Source organism: Mollisia scopiformis (assembly GCF_001500285.1).
Source record: "Mollisia scopiformis unplaced genomic scaffold LY89scaffold_1, whole genome shotgun sequence".
NCBI classification, from domain to species: domain Eukaryota; kingdom Fungi; phylum Ascomycota; class Leotiomycetes; order Helotiales; family Mollisiaceae; genus Mollisia; species Mollisia scopiformis.
Genome location: NW_017263581.1, coordinates 2119593 through 2140202, shown reverse-complemented (window position 1 = coordinate 2140202; position 20610 = coordinate 2119593). Strand labels below are relative to the sequence as shown.

The 20610-nt window shown below is 48.5% G+C and overlaps 3 protein-coding genes across 3 annotated transcripts; 1 reads left to right on the top strand and 2 right to left on the bottom strand.

Moving 5' to 3' along the window:
• Nucleotides 1–473: 473 nt before the first annotated feature.
• LY89DRAFT_572021 (putative ras GTPase-activating-like protein rng2) lies at nt 474–4729 on the bottom strand (the record flags this gene model as incomplete). The annotated part of the gene is made up of 2 exons (XM_018208622.1): nt 474–867; nt 915–4729. The coding sequence occupies 2 exons, from the start codon at nt 4727–4729 to the stop codon at nt 474–476; spliced, it is 4209 nt and encodes a 1402-aa protein (XP_018078823.1).
• A 2135-nt stretch (nt 4730–6864) lies between these two features.
• Nucleotides 6865–8952, top strand: LY89DRAFT_679603 (inosine 5-monophosphate dehydrogenase). Its single transcript, XM_018213910.1, has 2 exons — nt 6865–7503; nt 7679–8952. Exons 1-2 carry the CDS (start codon nt 7008–7010, stop codon nt 8815–8817), a joined length of 1635 nt encoding a protein of 544 aa, XP_018078822.1. The 5' UTR covers nt 6865–7007; the 3' UTR covers nt 8818–8952.
• A 462-nt stretch (nt 8953–9414) lies between these two features.
• Nucleotides 9415–19412, bottom strand: LY89DRAFT_663197 (uncharacterized protein; the record flags this gene model as incomplete). The annotated part of the gene is made up of 6 exons (XM_018212690.1): nt 9415–10206; nt 10256–11019; nt 11069–12907; nt 12961–17147; nt 17213–19000; nt 19066–19412. The coding sequence occupies 6 exons, from the start codon at nt 19410–19412 to the stop codon at nt 9415–9417; spliced, it is 9717 nt and encodes a 3238-aa protein (XP_018078821.1).
• Nucleotides 19413–20610: the final 1198 nt, after the last annotated feature.

Here is a 20610-nt window from a genome sequence, read left to right as displayed (position 1 = left end):
AGTCAGTCCAAATTCAAAGTAAAGATCATACCTGAGGAATGTCGAGCAAAACAAGAAAGTGCGTTCCATGTACTAGCGTACCAACGTCGAACACGCAAAGGAAGCCGTTCTGATTTCTGGACCCGAATCGAGCCATCCAACGGCCCCATACTTATTATCATTCCTACTAACCATAATGCGGAATGGTAGATCCCACTTTGCAGAAGCCTGCTCCCTACACAAGAAAGGCACTGGTGAAGAACTCGATTCCTGATATCTCTAATATCCACCATCCACCATCCACCCAATCGGGTCCCACCCGAATCGAAAGTATGTACAACACAAAGGTATTTCCATAATTGTACCCATCTTCGCCTCTTAATCCTGCTTGAAGCGACGCCATAACCAATGCCAGGGTGTAGCAAAAACGCGCCAAACAGATACAAACAAACCCTCTCATCTATCATCTCACGTAACTCATTCCCCAAGCCATCTCATCCATCCGTGCGGTAAAACTTCTTGTACAACAAATGTAAGAAGAGATTAACATTAAGCCTCATGCCACCCTCAAAGAGATCCATGTACTGGTGATTGGCGAACTGCGCAGCCAGCAGCGAGTCCATAGGTACTTGAGCACTAGCACCGGGAATTTGAATGCTTCCTCTGCTACCTTCGATAAAGAAAATTCCGACTTCGTCGCAAGAGATTGTGAGGTTGATCTTGTCCCATTCTCGATCATTGTAGCCCTTCCACGACACAAGAACTCCTTTATCGGACAGAGTCCTGGCGGAGTACTTGAAGGAGCCGAATTTGGGTTTGCGACCAGATCGTTCGAGTTCTCGTTCGTGGTTGTATTGTTTCGAAAATGGCATAAGGAACCGCTTTTTCCTGTATATTGTTAGCTTAAATCTCCGCAGTAACACAATTGGACCTACCCTTTCTTCTGCAGCGTCATCATAGCTTGCTCGATGTAGTTATCATAGCTCTTTCTTTGAGATTCCAACCACTCAGCTTTCTCATTCAAGTTAGCCAAGGTGAGTTTGACGCCTTCAAGTTCCCGTTGTCGCTGTACACGTCTTCGACTCTTTGTACGAATATCCAAGGCGATGGCGTTCAGCACATCTTGGTAGAAGTTATGCCGCGAGATTCGTCCCATTTGCTCTAGTCTCATAATGTTCTCCAACGCTGTCCGCTTTAGCTCCTTGTAGGACATCGATTTGATGTCTACCAAGGTGTTGGCATCCGAGTAAGCACCTCGAGTATTGCTCCCCTGGGAGAACTCCTCACGTAGTAGAGAGTGCCACTTCATGTCGTCCTCACGGGAGATTGGTCGGACAAGAATATCCATGAGGTTGGGACCAGACTGCACTCGAATAATGTACAATACGCATCGCTTGGTTTCCATGAAGAGTGCTTTCACCTCTGCCTCTGGATCTTCAATGTCGTGTAGCTTGGGGTTGAGCGTCATGTTGATTTCACCAGAGGTGACTCCTAGCATCTCTGTCTCGTTGTTCTTCGCGCTTCCCAGCTCTTGCACGATTTCTCGAAGCATATCATCTCGGTTAGGGCAAACGTGGGGCAGATCATTGGCAATGAGATTGTGGATGGCGAAAATGTCTCCCATCTTGATGTACAGTGTTGGTTTGGTTCGGGAGTAGAGGTCATTGAATTCGTCAATGTCGAAGGTGTTTTCTGCATCAGGTACTGAGATTATGTTGGAGTAGATTTCGGTTATCCGTTGAATGGCATCTCCAATGTATGCATTCAGAGGCTGTAGGTAAATGTTCTCGCCACCGAACAATCTGCCAGATGCAACCTGGCTGAGCACTTTTGCTACCTCACCAAGATTGCGCTTTTGAAGCGGGGTTAATTGTTTTTCAACAACACCCATGGTCTCTGGCGCTGTGAGGGCAGGCTGTAAATAGAACTTCCATAACCAGTTGCCGACAACCTGAAGAAGATGTTCTTGGCGTTCTCGAGGGAAATGTTGGCAGAGAGCCTCGAAAATCTGTTGGCATACGAAGCGCATACCGTACGGAAGCTTGTGGACAAGACCTTCAAGAGCAAGAAGAAACTGATCGGAGATCTCTCTAAGATCTCGTAAGTGATCGATGAACATATCTCGAGTCTCAGGATCTTTAATGGCAACTTCTCGAGGAATATCTAAAGGACGCTGGCTAGGTCTTCCAGTTCGAAGTTCTTCATTGTTGATGGCTGAACGGTATATTTGCATTGGATCGCTCTCGAGGTCGAGAGCTGGGTCTTCGATGATATTGGCATGAATCAGTGGACCAAGCAATTCTCGGAGGTATTTTCTATCTCTTGGCGATCGAGTGTAGTTGGCAAGGAGTTTCGACCAGAAGAAGTTGCCTCGCAGATATTCTTGTATTGACTTCGTGCCATCGACTTCTTCCTTTGCTGATCTAGAGATCAGCTTGAGCAGATAATATTCTTCTCGTCGCTTTTGCGCATAGCCGAAAAGTCCCATCATCAAGGTCTCAATTCGCTTACAGTCCTTCTCAGCAGTGCCTTGTTCCCGTATCCGCTTGAAGAGACGGGCCAAGTATTGTGGTTGAGTCTGGAGGGTGAAGAAGAGTTGCTGATATGATTCAAGCTTCTTTCTCGAGTTCTTGTTCAAAGCTTTTAAATCGAACTGATTACCTGAGACCATGGTGGTATTGACAAGCAGGTTACCGGAATGGCCACCAAAATTCTTTTGATGCTTCACAACCTCATCAAGAGTGATTTTGTTCTTTACCAGAAGAGCAATCTTGATGTCCAATTGGTCGATGTACTGCTCAGCCATCTCATTTTGTCGGACTTGCTGGACAACAGTCTTGCGAAGACGCTCGAACTCGATTTCTTCGTTGAAGTCAAAGTCACTGTCGTTCAGTAAATGGACGAAATTCTTGACGGTGTTGACGGGTGGGTTCTTTCCAGTAGTCAAGCTCTTGTAAGCTTCACCTTGGAGTCGGCCGCGTACGAAGCTCTGAATCTTGACAACCTTCTCCATGTTCTCCTTGAAAAACCGTTGCTTCTCAGCAAATTGAGCTCGGACCAAGCACGCCTTAGCCGCTGCTTGAATGGCAATGATTGATTCTTCCTCGGCTTCCAGCTCCGAAAGCACCATTCCAACATCATTGCGAAGAAGGACGGCACGAGATAGAGCCTGCAGTTGAACGATCACAGGGGTGTGAGAATGAAGGTCGTCCAGAAGTGCTCCAACATGTTGTCTCTGGAGGTACGCTCTCGCCAATGCTTGTAGCTTCGTGATCTTGGTGGTCTCTGAAGAAAGAGCTTCGTAATCAGCCGCGACTCTTTTCCGTAAGAGCATTCCTCGGATAGCATGTTGCAGCTCCAATATCGATGGTTCCTCCTGCTGTAGAGCAGCTAATATCGTTTCAACACCGCGACGGGTGGAAGCAGCTCGGATGAAGCCCTGTAGTGTTGCTATTTGGTGAGAATGCGACTTCAACTCTTTCTTCGTCGTCTGAATATCACTTCTCACCAGGTTTCCTCTCGCTACTGCTTGTATGGCTCTCCAAATAGGAGCTGATGCTTGAAGAGCTTCTTTTGTACGAGACATCTGATTTCTGGTCAGCATGGCCCTTGCGAAAGCCTGTATAGAACTGATCGAATATTCTTCTGTCCAAAGATCTTCGTGGTCATCAGCGACAAGTTTTCTGAGTAACATGCCCCTGATTGCGGCTTGCAACTCCTTGACCGGCCCAGCTGAAGTCTTTGCCTCTTTTTGTTGTGCAACGTGAGATCTCCGAGCGAGAAAGCCTCGAATGTTGGCTTGAATCTCTCGTACTGCGGTGCCTTCATGGCGCAATTCAGACTTCATCATGCGTACCTCGTCGCGGGCTTTCTTCGCCCGGATCAGATTCTGTAGCTTGAGCACATCTCCCTCTCTACTCTTCCAGAACGATTCCCTATTCGATTGCCGTTGGCGTACGAAGAATCCACGAATGTTACTTTGTAGGTTGACAGCAAATCGGCGCATATTCAGACGGTATTCCGCGATTTGTCGTGAAAAGTCACCTCGTATCCTAGATTGAAGCTCCACCAGCATCTCCTCGGAATCCCATAATCTTTGCATACTATCTCCGAGTCGCATTCGCATAGCTGCACCACGAATTTGTGCTTGAAGGTCGATGATAGCAAGCTCGTTCTCACCAAGTTCTCGATCGATGCGATCCTCCTCGCTTTCAACTGGTTCTGGTTCTGGAGTAGGTTCCACGCCAAAGTCCGCACCCATATTTCCAAAACTTGGCATGTTAACTCCAGCTCTGTCCAATCCCTTCTGCATCTCTTCAAGTTCATGGTGCTCGAATTCCAATTGACCGACCAGATTTCCAATCCTGAAATCCACAATGCCTTTCCTGAACAACAGCCAACTCAATGCATGTATGCAATATATGACTTTTGGTATGTTTTTCTTCTCGTAGAGGTCAATGAGTTCGAATCGAAAGAGATCTGGTAGTTCGACTTCGGCAAGGAATCGAAAGAAGACAGCAATGTTGTCGGAATGTCGAAATTGGAGTTTAGGATGTCGGAATATGCGAATCCGCCGTTCAGGGTATAGAGCATCGACGACTTCCGCCAGAGTGACACCATCTCTCAAGGCTTCTTCCATTTGAACGATTGGAGGGATGGGACGTTTTAAAATATCCTCAATCCATTCTTTGGCTTCACCAATATGGCACAGGTACTCGTACGCTTGTAGGAACTGTCTCTGCTTGTCCATCCAATTTCGTCCTTCCCAGCCATACCCATTACTCCGGTTCAGAGCAACTGTCTTCCCAGGCCGGGCTGTATCACTTCTTTGCAGTCTTCGTCGTCCATGAAGACCCACCACCTCTTGAGCAGGGCTTGTGATACTAAAATCATCAGGAGAAGTCGACTCGGCAAATTTTGACAGTGTACGCAATTGACTCGTAGATGATCGTTGCAGCTGTTGCAGATCAGGAGCTGTCAAGGGACTGTGTGGATGCTGAGCTGTTTGACTCCGTGCATGGCCTGGCCGATTGATGGAGTCGGCGCGACTGAGAAGCATGGCTTGGGGCCGGAATAGGGAGTTCTTTGTCGGCGAGGTTGGCGAATATTCTGGAGATGTCTTTGCAATATCCATACTCTGCCCACGCGTATGGTATCCCGTCTTTATGTAGCTAGGAGGTGAGGCTGCGGGAGGTTGTGGAAGGGGCCGTAGAGATTGTCGTCCGTTCTTATATGCAGTATCAGGACTCGATTCTGGAGTCGCCAGGGGGCTCCTTCGGTCGAGCGCTGATGGAGCCATAGCGGTCGCCTCACTGACTCCTCTTTTGTGCCCGGAGTATCCGCTCGATGCTGTCGATGAAAGCGTGCTGGTACGACTGAGCTCAAAGGCACCAGAAGAATTCGAATACGCCGTTGAGGCCGTAGATGCGTTCGAGGGCTGGCGCTTGTTTGGAGAATAATAATCTGCAGGTTGTGTTTGTCGAAGAGGATGTCGGTACGACATCACGGCGTCTTGGTGTGGAATTCGATGCTGGTCGTCGCCGGTTCAAAGGTAGACACCATCTATGTCGTACACATTTGTTGAGGCCGCCTCGCAGGCCGCGCGAAAAGGTCTGTCTGCCGAAGCTATGTATTGTACGTGAAGCTGAATTCGTGGGTGGTGATCGCGCGATTATCGGTTTGTTTACTTTGGCTCGAATGCGAAGCGCACAGCGCGAGAGGCAAGAGATGATGGCGATGATGAAATGACGATTGTTGAAGAAGGAAGAATGTGCAGATACAGCCAGCCACGGATATTATTATGAGTAGGGGAGGCAGATAGTGCACGAGGTTGGGGGGATGGGTTGGACAGCGGGGTTTTCCTTGGGCCGTGTGTGTCGTGCAAGGCAAGGATTGAGGACGAGTTTTCGTTTACTTTCGTTGCTGGGCGGCAACCGGAGTATCGCGTAAAGCCGCCGGCAGTGACGATTGACTTTACTTTACTTCACTTGGACCTCACTTTGACAACTTCGATATATTATGATGATGAACTGATCTTGATATTCAGACATCTTATGGCGAATTGCGATACTGCATACTCTGACACTTCCCACAACATGCGACACTTGGATTTAGGCAATTGCCGACCTAAGGAGTTACATAACGCCAATTCTCTTGCCATAATCATGAGTACTTCAAAACATCAACTTTCTCTTCTCTTGTTATGAACCAGATGTTGACGCGTGCGATAGTCCTGTGTTAGGTGGAACATAGCCAAGGCGAGTCAAATCGATCACGATATTCTTTCTCAAGTGCAACAATGTGCGACCTATGATGTTCAGCTCGACCCCCGAGTCAATCTGTTGACCAGGGTCTTCTGATGGCTGAGACAATATGTTTAACGGGATCCGATCGATCAATGGCATTGTTCGTTATGAGGACCGGATGACCAGGAAATGGCTACATCCTCGTTGCCGATGCTCGAAAAGGTTCAAATAAGAAGTCTGTCCTGAGGTCGTATATATTGGCATGGCGACATTTAACAACCTGCTGTAGGTAATTATCGCTTCTGATAGAGCGACTTTGTTGCAGAAGATAGACAATCTTTCGAAAGTGATCGACGAGTCGTAGAATTATGAGGTGGGTGAGCATATATCTCTGCTGGCAGAGGTCAAGGGAAATAACAAGCAAACGTAGACAGCATCAAACTCATCATCATTCTGTCATATGCACAAAGACTAGCAGATCAACTTTACTTACTTGTCAATTCACCAAGTAATGGCCTGCTCAGCCTGGGCCTGCTGAACTACCACTTTGCACAGGCACGTGACCAGCCCTCGGCCAAACCTTCTTGGCTTAGCCTCGGTTTAGCGTGTCCGCTCCACCCAAAAATTAAAACTCGAGAAATTTTGCAATCTTCTTTCCCTTCTTATTTGGGAGAAGGAAACTTCAACCCGTCGACTGTACATTTTCACCACGTACTTTACGCGTCGACTAATTCCTTTGCTTCTTTACAATACTCTCTCGATCTCGCTTTTCCCTCTGTCAAGATGCCTCACACAAATGGCGACTCGAAGGGCCCCGCGTTCTTTGGCCACTCCCTCCCCCACACAGATGCCCTCAAGGTCCTCGATCAGTACGAGGAACGCGATGGGCTCGATATCAAGTCTTTGCTTGACTCCAAGAGACATGGTGGTCTAACTTACAATGATATCCTCGTGCTTCCAGGTTACATTGGCTTTGCTGCCTCCGAAGTCGTTCTCGAGTCTCCAGTCACAAAGCGCATTACTCTCAAGACTCCCTTTGTCTCCTCCCCCATGGACACTGTTACCGAACACGAAATGGCTATCCACATGGCATTACAAGGAGGTCTGGGTGTTATTCACCACAATTGCTCTGCTGATGAGCAAGCCGAGATGGTTCAGAAGGTGAAGAGATTTGAAAACGGATTCATCCTTGACCCAGTCGTCCTCAGCCGCAATACCACAGTCGGCGAAGTCAAGGCTTTGAAGGAGAAATGGGGCTTTGGTGGTTTCCCAGTCACTGGTAAGCCTCCTCCACTTCTCTCTACAAACTTCCATGATTATCACCAAACTCAAATAACTTTCGTTCATCCGTATTGACCGCAAGGTCGTGGGGAGAAAACTATGCTCTTTATGAAAGAAGTCTCAAACACTTAATCTTTGAACCCTCGAGTTCATCAGTCGCTGACTTGGCACAGAGAACGGAAAGCTAGGATCGAAGCTCATCGGCATTGTCACGAACCGAGATATTCAATTTGAAGAAGACGTTGAACAACCTGTCTCCTCTGTTATGGTTACGGACCTCGTTACCGCTGCTGCAGGCACCACTCTTCTCGAAGCAAATGCCATTCTCGCCAAGTCGAAAAAGGGCAAGCTTCCAATTGTTGATGCCAATGGCAATCTCGTTTCCATGATTTCTCGTTCCGATTTGACCAAGAACCTCCACTTCCCCCTTGCTTCTAAGCTTCCTGACTCCAAGCAACTCATCTGCGCTGCTGCCATTGGGACCCGACCAGAGGATAAGATTCGTCTACAAAAGTTGGTCGATGCTGGTTTGGATATTGTCGTCTTGGATAGCAGTCAAGGAAACAGCATGTACCAAATCGAGATGGTCAAGTGGGTCAAGGAGAAATTCCCTGGCCTGGACGTCATCGGTGGTAACGTTGTTACCCGCGAGCAAGCCGCATCTCTGATCGTCGCTGGCGTTGACGGTCTCCGCATTGGAATGGGTAGCGGCAGTGCCTGCATCACCCAAGAAGTCATGGCAGTCGGCAGACCCCAAGCTGCGGCTGTCTACAACGTATCCTCCTTCGCTGCTAGGTTCGGCGTCCCCTGTATGGCAGACGGTGGCATCCAAAATGTAGGTCACATAGTCAAGGGCCTCGCCCTCGGTGCCACAACCATCATGATGGGCGGCCTCCTCGCCGGTACCACCGAGTCCCCAGGAACTTCCTTCGTCAGCCGCGAGGGTAAGCTCGTCAAGGCCTACCGCGGAATGGGCAGTATCGACGCCATGCAAGACAAGAAAGCCGGGTCCGGCGGCAAGGACAGCCAAAAGAACAACGCTGGCACTGCCCGCTACTTCTCCGAAGGCGACAGCGTTCTGGTAGCCCAAGGAGTGTCAGGTGCCGTAGCCCACCGAGGCTCAGTCACCAAATTCGTTCCTTATCTGGCAGCTGGCCTCAAACACTCCCTGCAAGACTGCGGACAAAAGAGCCTAGCAGAGCTACACGAGAGTGTCGCAAACGGATCCACTAGATTCGAGCTCAGGACCGCTAGCGCTCAACTGGAGGGTGGTGTCAATATGGAGAGTTACGAGAAGAAGCTTTATGCTTAGATTAGATAGATGAGGTAGATGCTACACAAACAGAAATTCTGGTGGGTTTTCTGCTGGTGCTGGGAGTTTGGGCGACGGGGTGAGAAAATTGCGGTTTGGTATCTTTGGAATTAGAATGAATTGAGCTGTGTGCATTTTCAACTATGTCTCCGGCTTTTTGTGATGTGAATCTGTGATTTCTCCGTGCAGGATTTTCTTTGGCGTGGCTTTCTCGGAGTGGTGGGTAGAGATGGGATGTTGTTGGGATGTAAGTCGTGTATCGAGAGTAACATCTCATAATTCCTAGATCGTCCTGTTAAATTGTCACGGATGATTATGAGATTGCAGAGGTCGAAATACTAGTGTAGAATGACTCGGTCTAGAGGTCAAGAAGTAGCATTCTCCTGAGAGTTCAAGCATCGATAAAATGCTGTTAGTTTGTTGTGTGTATCTTGGTCGACATAGAGTATTACACACCTGCAAACGCTGGTCTCACGTTGAACAAGATGGGGAGGCTTAGGTACATCTACAAGTTCTTTTTTGGTAGCTATCTAGCGAGAACAATAAGCAATACACATTTGCACAGCAAAATCACATCCACCCGCATTCCAAACACACCTACTTCTGCTCCTCATCCTTCTTCACCTCCACTTCCTGCAACTCAGCGTCATCAAACGTGTCCTCCTCTCTATACACATTCTCATAGACGTTATCAACACACATCTCTTTCTCCTCTTCCTCGTCTTCATCCTCAACATTGCCAGACCCAATCTTGACAGTTGAGACTCCCCTTCTGGTGTGCTCGTAATCGGCGCGGAGAAAGAATGGATGACTTTCAAGAAGTTGCTTTCCGGCGCAGATGAATCCCATCGGGGTTTCTGAGATATCTTGGCCCTTGCGTCGAACGCTCAGCCATTCAGCCATGAACGCCAGAGGTCTTCGGGTGATAATCTTTCGTTCAACGGGGGCAACAATGGGAAGCTCCTTAGTCGAGACATTGCTGTGGACTTCGTCTTCGTCACCTAGGTCGTCATCGTCGCCTACATCGGTTTCGTCGCCAATGTCATCGACCTCCGCCTCCTCAAGCTTGCCACTTTCGTCCTTGACGCCGAGGAAATTCAACACATGGGTGTACTCCTGATAATCGAAGTACAGTCGTCCAGCAAATATGCCAAGCTCAATGCGTAGCCACATTGGAGCCTCCCAATCAGCAGGTAAGGCAGGTACCGTGTAATATTTCAAATCATTGAAATGAAGCATCTTTCGAGTGATCGGAGCAGCATAGGTGAGAAGATATGTGGCCCTGGAAGGGGAATCCTTCACGATGCGAAGGAGAAGTTCAGCTTCCTCTGGAATGACAATCATGGCAATTTCAGAAACGGGACTCCAAAGAATCCAGTTAACGGGTCTCTGTTCAAGTTCGTTAGCATTATCGGAGCCATCAAGAGTAGCGACTTACCTGAAATTGATCGTAGATCCGAGCTGTAGGGACATTGACAGTTCTCGTGAACTCCTTGGTAATGTACAATCTGTTCGAGGTGGCGTCAAGATTGATGGGATGCTTCTTGCCAAGTGCGAACATCTTGATAGAGGCGAAAGCTGGCATATAAGCTGCTGAATCAGCTGCCATTCGACCTGTCGTGGCGAAACTGATGATATCGCGATGAAGACCAGGAAACCCGTATGGATTGTAGTGAACAGGCTTCTGAACTTCACGCACAGCTTCAACTTCATACGCAACTTCTCGCTCTTGCTCGACCTCCTGCAAAGCGGAACCATGGACTGCATTACCAGTATCTTTGAAGCCTTTGCGTCTTTGCTTCAGCTCCTTCGCGAAAGCCGCGATAGTTGAAGATTGATTATCAGAAGTTGTGACGCTCTTGGCCTTTGTGTTAGGTCCATATAACTGCTCAAGGGTCTGCTGTTCCACTTGGCGCAAGGACTGCAGACAGGACTCGCGATCATCTTCGTCGGTCAAGAATTTAGGATTGTCGAGGACGGCTTGAGTTCGGCGGCAAAAGTCATTACCCTGAGAGAAGAACAGTGGTTGAAGTTGCTCGATACCACTGCAAGTTTGTTCTATGAGCCAACAGATGACATCAAATGAGTCAATCTTGTCGCCATCTCCTTTCTTCCTCAGATCGAGAATACTGTGGTGAACTTCAGGAGGCGCAAAGAATGTGATTGACTGGGTTGTTCCGAGTTGGCGAAGTCTCATCGCAGCTGTTTGAATTAGTGGTGTTCATGTGGATTCATCTATGAGTATCCATACCTTGTACAGTGGCGTCTTTCGTCTGTCCGAGACCCAAAGTTAATGCACCTCGAGCATCACTTGGCATCTTCAAATCGGTGCCTCTTGTATGCGCTTCATCTAGATACACCAGTACACTACTCAAATCATCGGCAAAAGGAGTGGCCAAGAGTGGGACTTGATGTCCTTGCCGGTAGAGAACGATGGGCTTGTTACCTTTATCAAAGAAGACTGCAGCTGGTGCATCTTCGTAGATATCAAGCCAAGCCTTCACTAAACTCAAGTTGTCCATCTCTAAGATCTGAGCTCCAGCGTCAATAAGAACTCGAATTCTCTCCTTCGTAATCATGTGAAGAAGTAGCTGCTCGGAGACATGCCGACCTTGAGAATTTGCCGCCAAGATGTATTTTCGATTCCTGGGGTGCAGAAGATAAGTCAGGACCTCGGCATTTGTATGAGAAAGACCATCCAGATCGTGTTGATTGATTGTCAGAGGAAGCATTCTCTTCCAATCATTGGTGCCACTGAATCCAGTAGTCAACGGCTGTCTACTGCTTGACGATGCGCCGTGTCCTCCCTGAGCTTGGAACAAAGGAATGTCCCAACCAGAAGCTTGAAGCTTGACCTGGAACTGTTTGGCATGCTTCGGGAAGACAAAGTTGTTAAGAAAATAGTCAACAACAACAACATTGTATCGGAGATGTTGCCATACTTCCTTCAGCTGGGCATCGTCGTCGACATTAATCGCACTCCATTCTCTGAGCGAGTCGGGAAGTTTTGAAGCATACACGAAGCGGTCGTAAACCTGGGACGGGTCGTCAGATTTGAGAACATGCTCAAGTGCTTGGCGGAGATGGGACAGGTTCAAGCCATCGTAATAGAATGCCAGACACGTAAATAGGATTGCGACATCAGGATGACCCCACTCTGCCTGATCACTTGGCGTTCCTTTTGCGTGGTATGGAACTGCAATAGGGTCACGATTTGGGTGTAATCCATACTGAACGTTCCAGCGCTTCTTCAGAGACATTAGGAGAATCCTATGGACCAACAGGCCCCGCAGAAGGTAAACAACTCGTCGAAATGCTGGTTTCTCTGGGAACATCGCACTGATCGACTGCAAAACTTCGGGCTCGACTTTGGCTTGGGAAATGAACGCTTTGATGGAAGCTCGGTCCTGCTTGGTACATTCAACAGGTAATATGGTAGTTCGACCGTGATAAACATCGTCTACTAGACGATATATCAACTCATCCTCGACATCCTTCCGCAGAAAGAACAAGACCGGGAAGCCACCTTGTCCTCGGGGAATTACCTCAATGCTGCGGGGGTATGCACGCTGGAGGTTGTGCAAATGCCCATTCACTTGACTTAGAAGTGCTTCGGCAACCTCCCAACGATGAGGATGTCCGTCGACGGTCTTTTGTGAGCCAGATGGATAGATCAACTGGGTTCGGAGCGCCAGAATGTTGTCACACTCATCAAGCACGTCACGACATCGTTGAGACAACCAGTTCTGCACTTTGATCATGGACGATGCTTCGAGAGTTCGACCGTCTGATAGTCGCTGCAAGCCTGACAACATAAACGAGAGAATGTGTTCAGGTAGAGTGAGCATAATGCCTCTGGACTTTTGCATGTCTTTGTTTAGCTTCAAAAACAACTCGATAGTCGATGATTTCGTCGGGGTTTTGCGCGAGAAAGGAACATGTCGAAGTTCCCTACCAAGCAATCCGCCAAGGCGAGCATGCATTGATTGACCAGTCTGAAGAAGCAATGGCTTCGGCACCACAATTCTGTGAAGATTTGTGCCATCAGCCAAGACAGCTGCAGCCATAGGTATGATGCAGGACGTTTTGCCTATAAGAGATTAGCATCTGAAAAACCATAGGAAACCAAGAAAGGGTCCTTACCTTGGCCCATATTCATCTGTAGCACCGAATTTGATCTCGAATTCGGCGATATAGTAGCCATAGCAACATCTACTTGTCCGGCCCGAATGAGGATATTGGCATCAATCTCTAGAAGCAGCCAGTCCGGGCGGTCTGACGGGTTCCAATTGTCGTGACCGACATTTTGCTGTTCTTCAGACATTCTCTGGTTATTCGACTTCTGATACGCCTCGTCTATGCGTCTCAATCGTTGGACAGAGGTAATTGCGAGGGCGTACTGGATAATTGTCTCCCTCATACCACTACCAAATGCAACTGTAGCAGTTGAACGCAAGGACTCGAGGAGTGCTGACGGAGCTGTTACTGGCCAGAGTCCACCTAGCTGAAGCCATTGAGCAGGGTATCCTTGTTCAAAAGACTGCTGTAAATCACCCAGATGTGTTTGTATATGCTGGACTGCCTGTGCCATTTGTTGCTGCAAGTTCGATGCAGGCGTGAGATGTTGCTGTTGAGGTGGGTGGAGCTGATACATTGCCCGCAAAGCCTTGAGACTCTCGCTGAGATCATTTGCATATTGCTGCTCAACCATGGATCTAGATCGACTTGCTAGAGTAATAATGCGATCAAGGTCCGACAATTCTTGCGACTCCTTGTACGGCTGGTTCTTCGATACCTGTAACATTGCTGACTTGTCGCTTGTCTTGGCTGGTCCTGCATTATGGTGGCGAAGCTCTTGCAAGGGACGAGAGCTAGCAAAAAGGTTTTGTTTTCCACGAGGCCCGGAGAAGTCTGCTCCATGTCGAGAACGAATCGTAGATTGACACAACAGATTTTGAAGCGAGGGAAACTCGGTCTTGTGAGTTTGCACCGGAAATACGGGTGCGTCAATGTTATCATCGACCGGTAGGGGATAACTATGCGCTAGCTGTGTGCGATGCATGTTCAAGATGCGTTGAACCCAGGAGATGAAGTCTGAAAGCTCCAAATTCTGGAATAGTCGCAGCCATTCAGGACGAATCGTGACCAGGGCCTGCTCGACATCGACCAAGACCGGTTCAGAGAATCCCTTGAACTGAGGCTCAGCACAAGGCCATTGCTTGAGAAGCAACTCTGCAATAGATTTGGCATCGCTCTCACGCTTTTTCTCATGTGCCAATTCGAGGGCTTCGAATTTCTTCCTCTGCTTGTGGCTGAGAATCAGCTGGAATGTAGATCGCTCATCGCCAGGGTAGGGAACGAGATGAGGCTTCATCAGTTGGACAAGATAATCCACGCGAGGGACTTGGTTCTGTCGGAACTGCGTGTACACAGGCCATTTGGGAGGGGCAAGGACTTTCAACTCGGAGAATACCACGAAGGCTATTAGCACTTTCAAGGCATCCATGTTCGCATCATGCCGGAAAGCCATGCAAGCAAACAGAAACATGAGTTTGTACATTTCTGAAGTGCTTGAATCCCGGCAGAGATTTACCAAAGAGCCCCATTCAGCGCCGAGCTCTACGTTGAGGACATCACTCAAGAGGATTTTCTCAAAGCGACCAGTATGACCTCCAATTATGGTCCAACCTTGCAATAGTCCTGCAAGGTCACTGGTGGTTGGGAACGAAGCAGGCCACGTGCACAACAAATTGACACACTCGGACACGTTAGCTCTGCTATGGCTTGGTCTCCAACGATCTCTCGATTGGTACTTCTGGTCCTGAATTGACACCGGCTCAATCCAGTAGTCCGATCGTTGATACAATTGTCGACGAGCCAGACCACGCAAAGTTAGATGTTGATCTCCTTTTGGCTCAAGAGCTTGCAGTTCAATCTTTTCAGAAGAGAATGTAGACAGCTCATCCGACTTAGCCAAGATTTCGTTGATGATAGTTCTGAATCCATCATGCTGGATTCCAGTCGTCAGTTGGGCATCCCAGGAGGTCGTCTGCATCACTTTCAGCTCCTTCGGATAATATTCTCTTCGGGGGGTGAGGTGTGCAATGTAGATCAAAGCACGGTGAGGACCGACGGTGATAGGAGACCAAGGTTGACAATACCCGGATCTCAAACAATGCATCGCCTCTTCGGTCCCAGTTCGACCAGTAAGGGGATCTGGCATGAAGGAAGAGGTGTAAGCGTGGAGTTGTGCCTTCAGGTAAAGCAATCTAGGCTCCGCAGGACATTCTAGTCTCTTGAGAACATCGTTAATGATGTATCTCGCATAATCTGCGTTGTTCTCAACGCGGACTTTAACATGTTGGCCATTGCGTGTATACATCATCTGACCCATAGGCACAAGAATAATCCGTTGCCGTTGAGGGGTCGAAGTAATGTATCGAGTGATAGGATCATGGTTGATCACTACCTCCCTTAACACAAGCTTCGAATCAAGGCCGTACCATGTGCCCGCATCTTGATTGAGATCTACCTCTGCCTTCAATTGTGGAGATTCCAGCAGATTCCGGCTGTTCACAGAGAATGAAAGAGCTAAGCGACGCAGCTCAACAGTGAGCCTGCCTTGCTCTGGTTGGAAAACAGTCAAGTGTCGACGCTCTTCGAAGAAATCAAATGTCTGCGCCACACGATAAAACAACGGGGAGTGTGGATCTACCAATCTTGAGACTCGACCGGCATTGCGACGTTGTGCAACTCGTGTTCTGATGTTGACCTGCCAATTAATCTCCTTGGATTTCCACATATGTGCGCTAGGACGAATCTCGATGATGCCACTCGTGACATCCAGCCAATGGACACATTGCTCTAAGAGAGAAGATGGGAGATCGAAGCGAGTAGCTGTACCAAACACATGAGGAGGGACAAGTTCAAGGACTCTTTGCTCATAAACGGCTCGAACAACCATTTGCCCATTTCGAAAACCCAGATGGATCTGGTGATTGTTCATGATTCTGGCTAGCATGTAGGTCATGCCCGGCATCGAAGATGGATATGTCTGCAAGCTCTCCGTGCCAAATAGCTGCTGCAACACCAATTCTTGTCTCCATTCCGGGGGCAACTTTCCAATTGGGCAGTGGTCAACCAACAAATGCCCCTCAAGGAGATGAAAGTGAACGGTCTGTTGAGCACTAAAAGAGGTAGCGCCGACTATTAATTGAACCCACCATTGATTTTGTTCGGGCATGAAGTCGGCGTTCGAGAATCGTCTCTTTTGCTCTCCTTGCATGTCTGGCCAAATTGAGGTGATCGCTGCAGGCAAGCATGCCTGGTCAGCCAGAAGAGCTGATTTCAGGATGTTGCGTAATCGGTGTGCCATCTTGAAGTCGCGCATTAGAGCATTCTTCAGAACGGTGGGTAAAGACGCAGGGTCAGCAACCAGATTGTCTTGCAGGGTGATAGACGCATGAATGTAGCTTGTAAGTCCTTCGGAGCTGAGAAGAATTCGGTTGTCCTCATGAACGCTGAATGTGCGCCTGCAGAGTAAAGCAGCCCAGAACAAATATCGCGAGCAGCTCCTTAAAGTAGCTGCATCTTTGGCGTTCCAAAGATCTGCGCGCAACGCGCGAGTCCAACTTGATGTGATCTCTCTTGCTTTTAGTAGTAGGTCTGCTGCGCCTCCACGAAAGTCCGCACTGAACTCAAACAACCACTGTCCGATAGTGATTAGCATCTCCATAGAGTTAGTTTCTCGCCAGTTGAAGGAAATTCCATCCAGGCGATGGTCGAGTTGTTCCAACAGCCTTGTGCAGAAGTCTTCATCTGATGCAACGCTGTGGACGGTACCGAGTGGATTATCTGCACTTGCTGGTCCAGCTTGCAAGGTCAAGAAATTGATCAGAGCAGCACTAGCCTCAGTGCTAAAGTTTATGTTTGTAGATCCCAGCTCGACGAGGACTTGGAGCCAGCGTCGACTCTTTCCTGAGAAAAGAGATTGAAATGACAAATACTCGTGCACATTGAGGCCAGGTGGGCATTTGCTTTGGCCCGCGGTGACTTCGTATGTAGTCGGACCCTTAGCATCGGCAGCGAAGACAGGTGATGAATTCAGAGCAGCAAAAGGCGAGTTTGATGGTAAAGTCAACTGGCAGTGATTCGCAAATCTCGGACGTTGTGAGACGCGCCCAGGCCAGAATTTCCAATGGACATCCCAATATCCTAATTTCAACCCATTCGGGAGACATATGTCTTCTAAGCCAACTGGGAATGTAGGATGTGCGTAATGTGTAGTCAGGAAAGACTTTGTCGTCGAAGCAAGCGTGAAGTTTGATGACCTGTACAGCATTAGATTCCCGTTTCAACTACGAAAATGAAAGCGGTAAGGTGGACAGTAACTTACATATACTTATTGTACGGAACGAGTTCAGAGTAGTCCCGGAGGAGAACTCGTGGCTCTTGAGTTGCAGGTTCTGATAGCAATGCCAGAGTGCTGAGGATCCGCCAGGTTGTATCTCGATACGTAGCGAGTGCTCCTGGACACAAAAGCTCGAAAACAACAACCTTGGCTTGAACAACATCGGCAGGCAACGGATGTTCATGCGCTAACATATTGAAGCGAGCGACTTTGCGTTCAAGAATGCACTTTCTGCAATCGCGTCTGTGAGTCCTCACGCCATATTCGTCAGTATCATACACGCATGAGGCCTCTGAAGCCCGTTGAACGAGCAGGTTGAATTCAGCCGTCTTCTGGCGCCATTGTTCCTCCTTGTTTTGACGCTTGTCCTCGGCATCAATGTCGATATCAGCGTGAAGGCTCTGAAGACGACCGGTGTCGGACTCATTATAATAGCGTTCTGCGAAGCAGCCTTTTGCTGGGTCGACAAAAATAGTTGTTTTGGAACCATTACTGAGAGCGTGTCGCTCCCTCAGATATGTGCGGATGGTAAAGAGACGGGTGATGTCCTGGCACTTGGTCAATTGCAACACATCGAGAATGTCTGATGGAAAGCCAGGGTTGAAGTCTTTCAGCAATGGGAAAGATTTCACGGCCGCTTGGTCCATTCGCATCCACGTTTCCATGACATTGAGTATCATCATGCTCATTTGTTCTGGATTGTGCTTGTATGCATCGGCGACCTGGTGGAGATATTTCGCAATCGCCCTGGACGACTCCAAGCATGCCTCATCATTATTCGAATTCGACAGCTGAATTGAATTCTTGGTTTGGAGGTCTGCTTCAAGCTGGGACAATCGAAAGTATTGTTCTGCGAATGCAGTACCAGCTTTAGTGGCTGCTCGCATCTTTTTAAAGTCCATTGGAAGAGTGTAAATCGAGTGTGGCTGAGAAGGAAAACTTGGGCGTTCCAGCGCAATCTGATTTAGATACACTCCGCTGTTGGGGAGGGTCAGGACTAAATGTCGCTCGTCTGCATATTTTGGTAGAGTTTGAATTGGTCGTTGAATGCGTTTCTTGAAGCTGTCCCACTGCAATTTGATTTGGTTTTCAGCAAATGTTGTTGACTTGGCAAGATCCATCATCAGAGCCTTGAACAATCTCTCGTACTCAGCTTGGAAGATGGGTTTGGCATTTTCCTTGTCGGTTCCGATTTTCACGAGGCGACGACACACTTTGGTCTTCAGAAGGGTGGAATGGTCATGCCCAATCTGAAGAAGCGACTCATCTAGCAGTCGAGATAGTACCAGAATGATGAGGAACTTGTAATGCAATCGTCCAACCTCCCCACCCAAGGTGAGGCTAAGATGTCTCTCGACAGCGACGCGAAGTACCAACCAGAATGGACATCGTCGCCACGGTAGTTGTCCACCTTCGCTCCAGGAGACATCGTCTCTAACACGCTTGCGGAGAATAGGTGGATACACTCGTGTGCCCATGGTCTCAAGTAATGTCATGAGCATCTGAGTAATAAGTGCTGGATCGACCGTATCGCGACTTTCAAATGCAAATGACCCAGCCTTATTCGTGCGAGCAGCGAACCGCTTGATCGACTCCGTGCTAGCCTTCTCAAAGAAAGTCGCAAGTTCTTCTTGGAAGTTAGGGTTTTGGAAATCGGAGAACGACAATGCAACTGCTGAGCCTGGGAAGTCCCATTGAAGTGCAGATTTGGTGGCAAGAACTTCTTCAGAAAGTGGAGATGCTTCGAATGCTTCGAAGATGACATTTTTCTGGCTACAATATGTCAGCACGTACTCTCATTAATTGAGGTATCACCAAGAGAATGGAGTCAAGCTTACTTTTGGAGATCTCTACGAACCAATAAGCCAGCATTCTGTTGTCCAACATGAATGATGATCATATCTTTACCATCCAATTCTTGGAAAGCTCTCAGCAGTGCAGCTCGAGTCAATCTTCCACCAGCGTTAACGCGCGTGCACGTATCGAGAGATCGGCGCAGGGACTGCAACGCGTCGAAGTGAGCATTATCTGGAAGACTGCATAGCTTGTTGGTAGCATCGCGAACACGTTCAATGATCGCGCGCTCGATGATGTCGATTCTTGAATCTTGGTGACCAGGAGGACGTGGGTTGAGGACCAGATGGTTGAACAGCGACTCGTAGAGAGGCGCAGTTGCAGCCGCCATGGTGACTGGAAAGGTAGTTCAGCACAATATATTGTTACACTGATCTTTCGCGGGTGTCAAGGTGATGAAGAAGGGTGTTGAGATCGAGGCTGAAACCATCAAGTTTGAGTGGGTTGGGTTGGGGATAAAATCTCTCGGGAAGGGTGAGAGATTTAAAGCACACAACTACAACCCCCACACGGCTGAATGGAAACTCCACGATCGAGGTGATAGTGATCTTGGAAGGTGGATGACGCGGGGTTGAAAGTTTCGAGTTGAGGTGGTTGTAAACAAAAGCGAAAATCGCCTCGAGGCTGCAGCCTCCCGAGCTAAGTCTTAGGGAGCTTTGCCCTTGCCCAGTCCAAAGGTTACGATCGCCAGCACAGAGCTGGACATTCGCATCGGTAAAATTTCTGTAAGGCGGACTGACTTCGAGCCTTGGGATAATGTACAAGAGACTTTCGTGGGCATCCGGAGCCGACAGGCAAGCAATGCCTTCCTGAGAGCATGGAGGTGAAACAACCTCACCATGCAGAGTCCCGTCGGTAGGTTGGTGGCAGGTTCCTTTCTTGTTCTTGTAGGGGTCACTAGATGGCTGCTTACTTTGATAGGTGAGCGTTTGCAGCGCTCTGCCTCACACTCTCTCATCATCGGTCTTGCTCATGACTTCATGAAACCAAGGGTCCTGGCTCAAGGTTTGTTCCCTTCTTGCCCCTGTGGAGATGTGAATGACTACTGACTTTTGACAGGCTTCTCTGGTAGTGAGAATTGGCTGCTGCTTGAGGTAGAGTGAACACTACCCTTCGTTCATCATGACTCCATGTCGCTGAGTTTGGCATGACATTCACTTGGCACTATCATTCTCTTATGGCAACTGATGCCTGCCATACGAGTTTGAGTGTTTAGGCATGTCAAGCCGGAGCTTACTCACCGGATATGTGCATAATACCCTCGAGTCTCGATCGAGGTAAGGTGATGAACTGGCTTTGCCTGTATCTTGGTTGACTGCAAATAGGCTGGTGCCATGCACGATGAAGTCTCGATGTGGGGTGCCGTCGATCATATCTGAGATATGACCACCTCCCTCGACAGAGAAATAGCCGCCTATGTTATCAAACACCTATACACTATCAGCTAGGCGGAGACATATGAGAGATAACAGACAAGCTACCAGGGAGAAAGTCAAAGAAAGGCAGAAGGATTTAGGAGTACAGAAGTA

Coding starts and splice junctions, on each gene's coding strand:
- LY89DRAFT_679603 (XM_018213910.1), top strand. CDS start 7,008: ATGCCTCACACAAATGGCGACTCGAAGGGCCCCGCGTTCTTTGGCCAC. Junction 7,504..7,678: donor TGGTGGTTTCCCAGTCACTG/GTAAGCCTCCTC, acceptor GACTTGGCACAG/AGAACGGAAAGCTAGGATCG.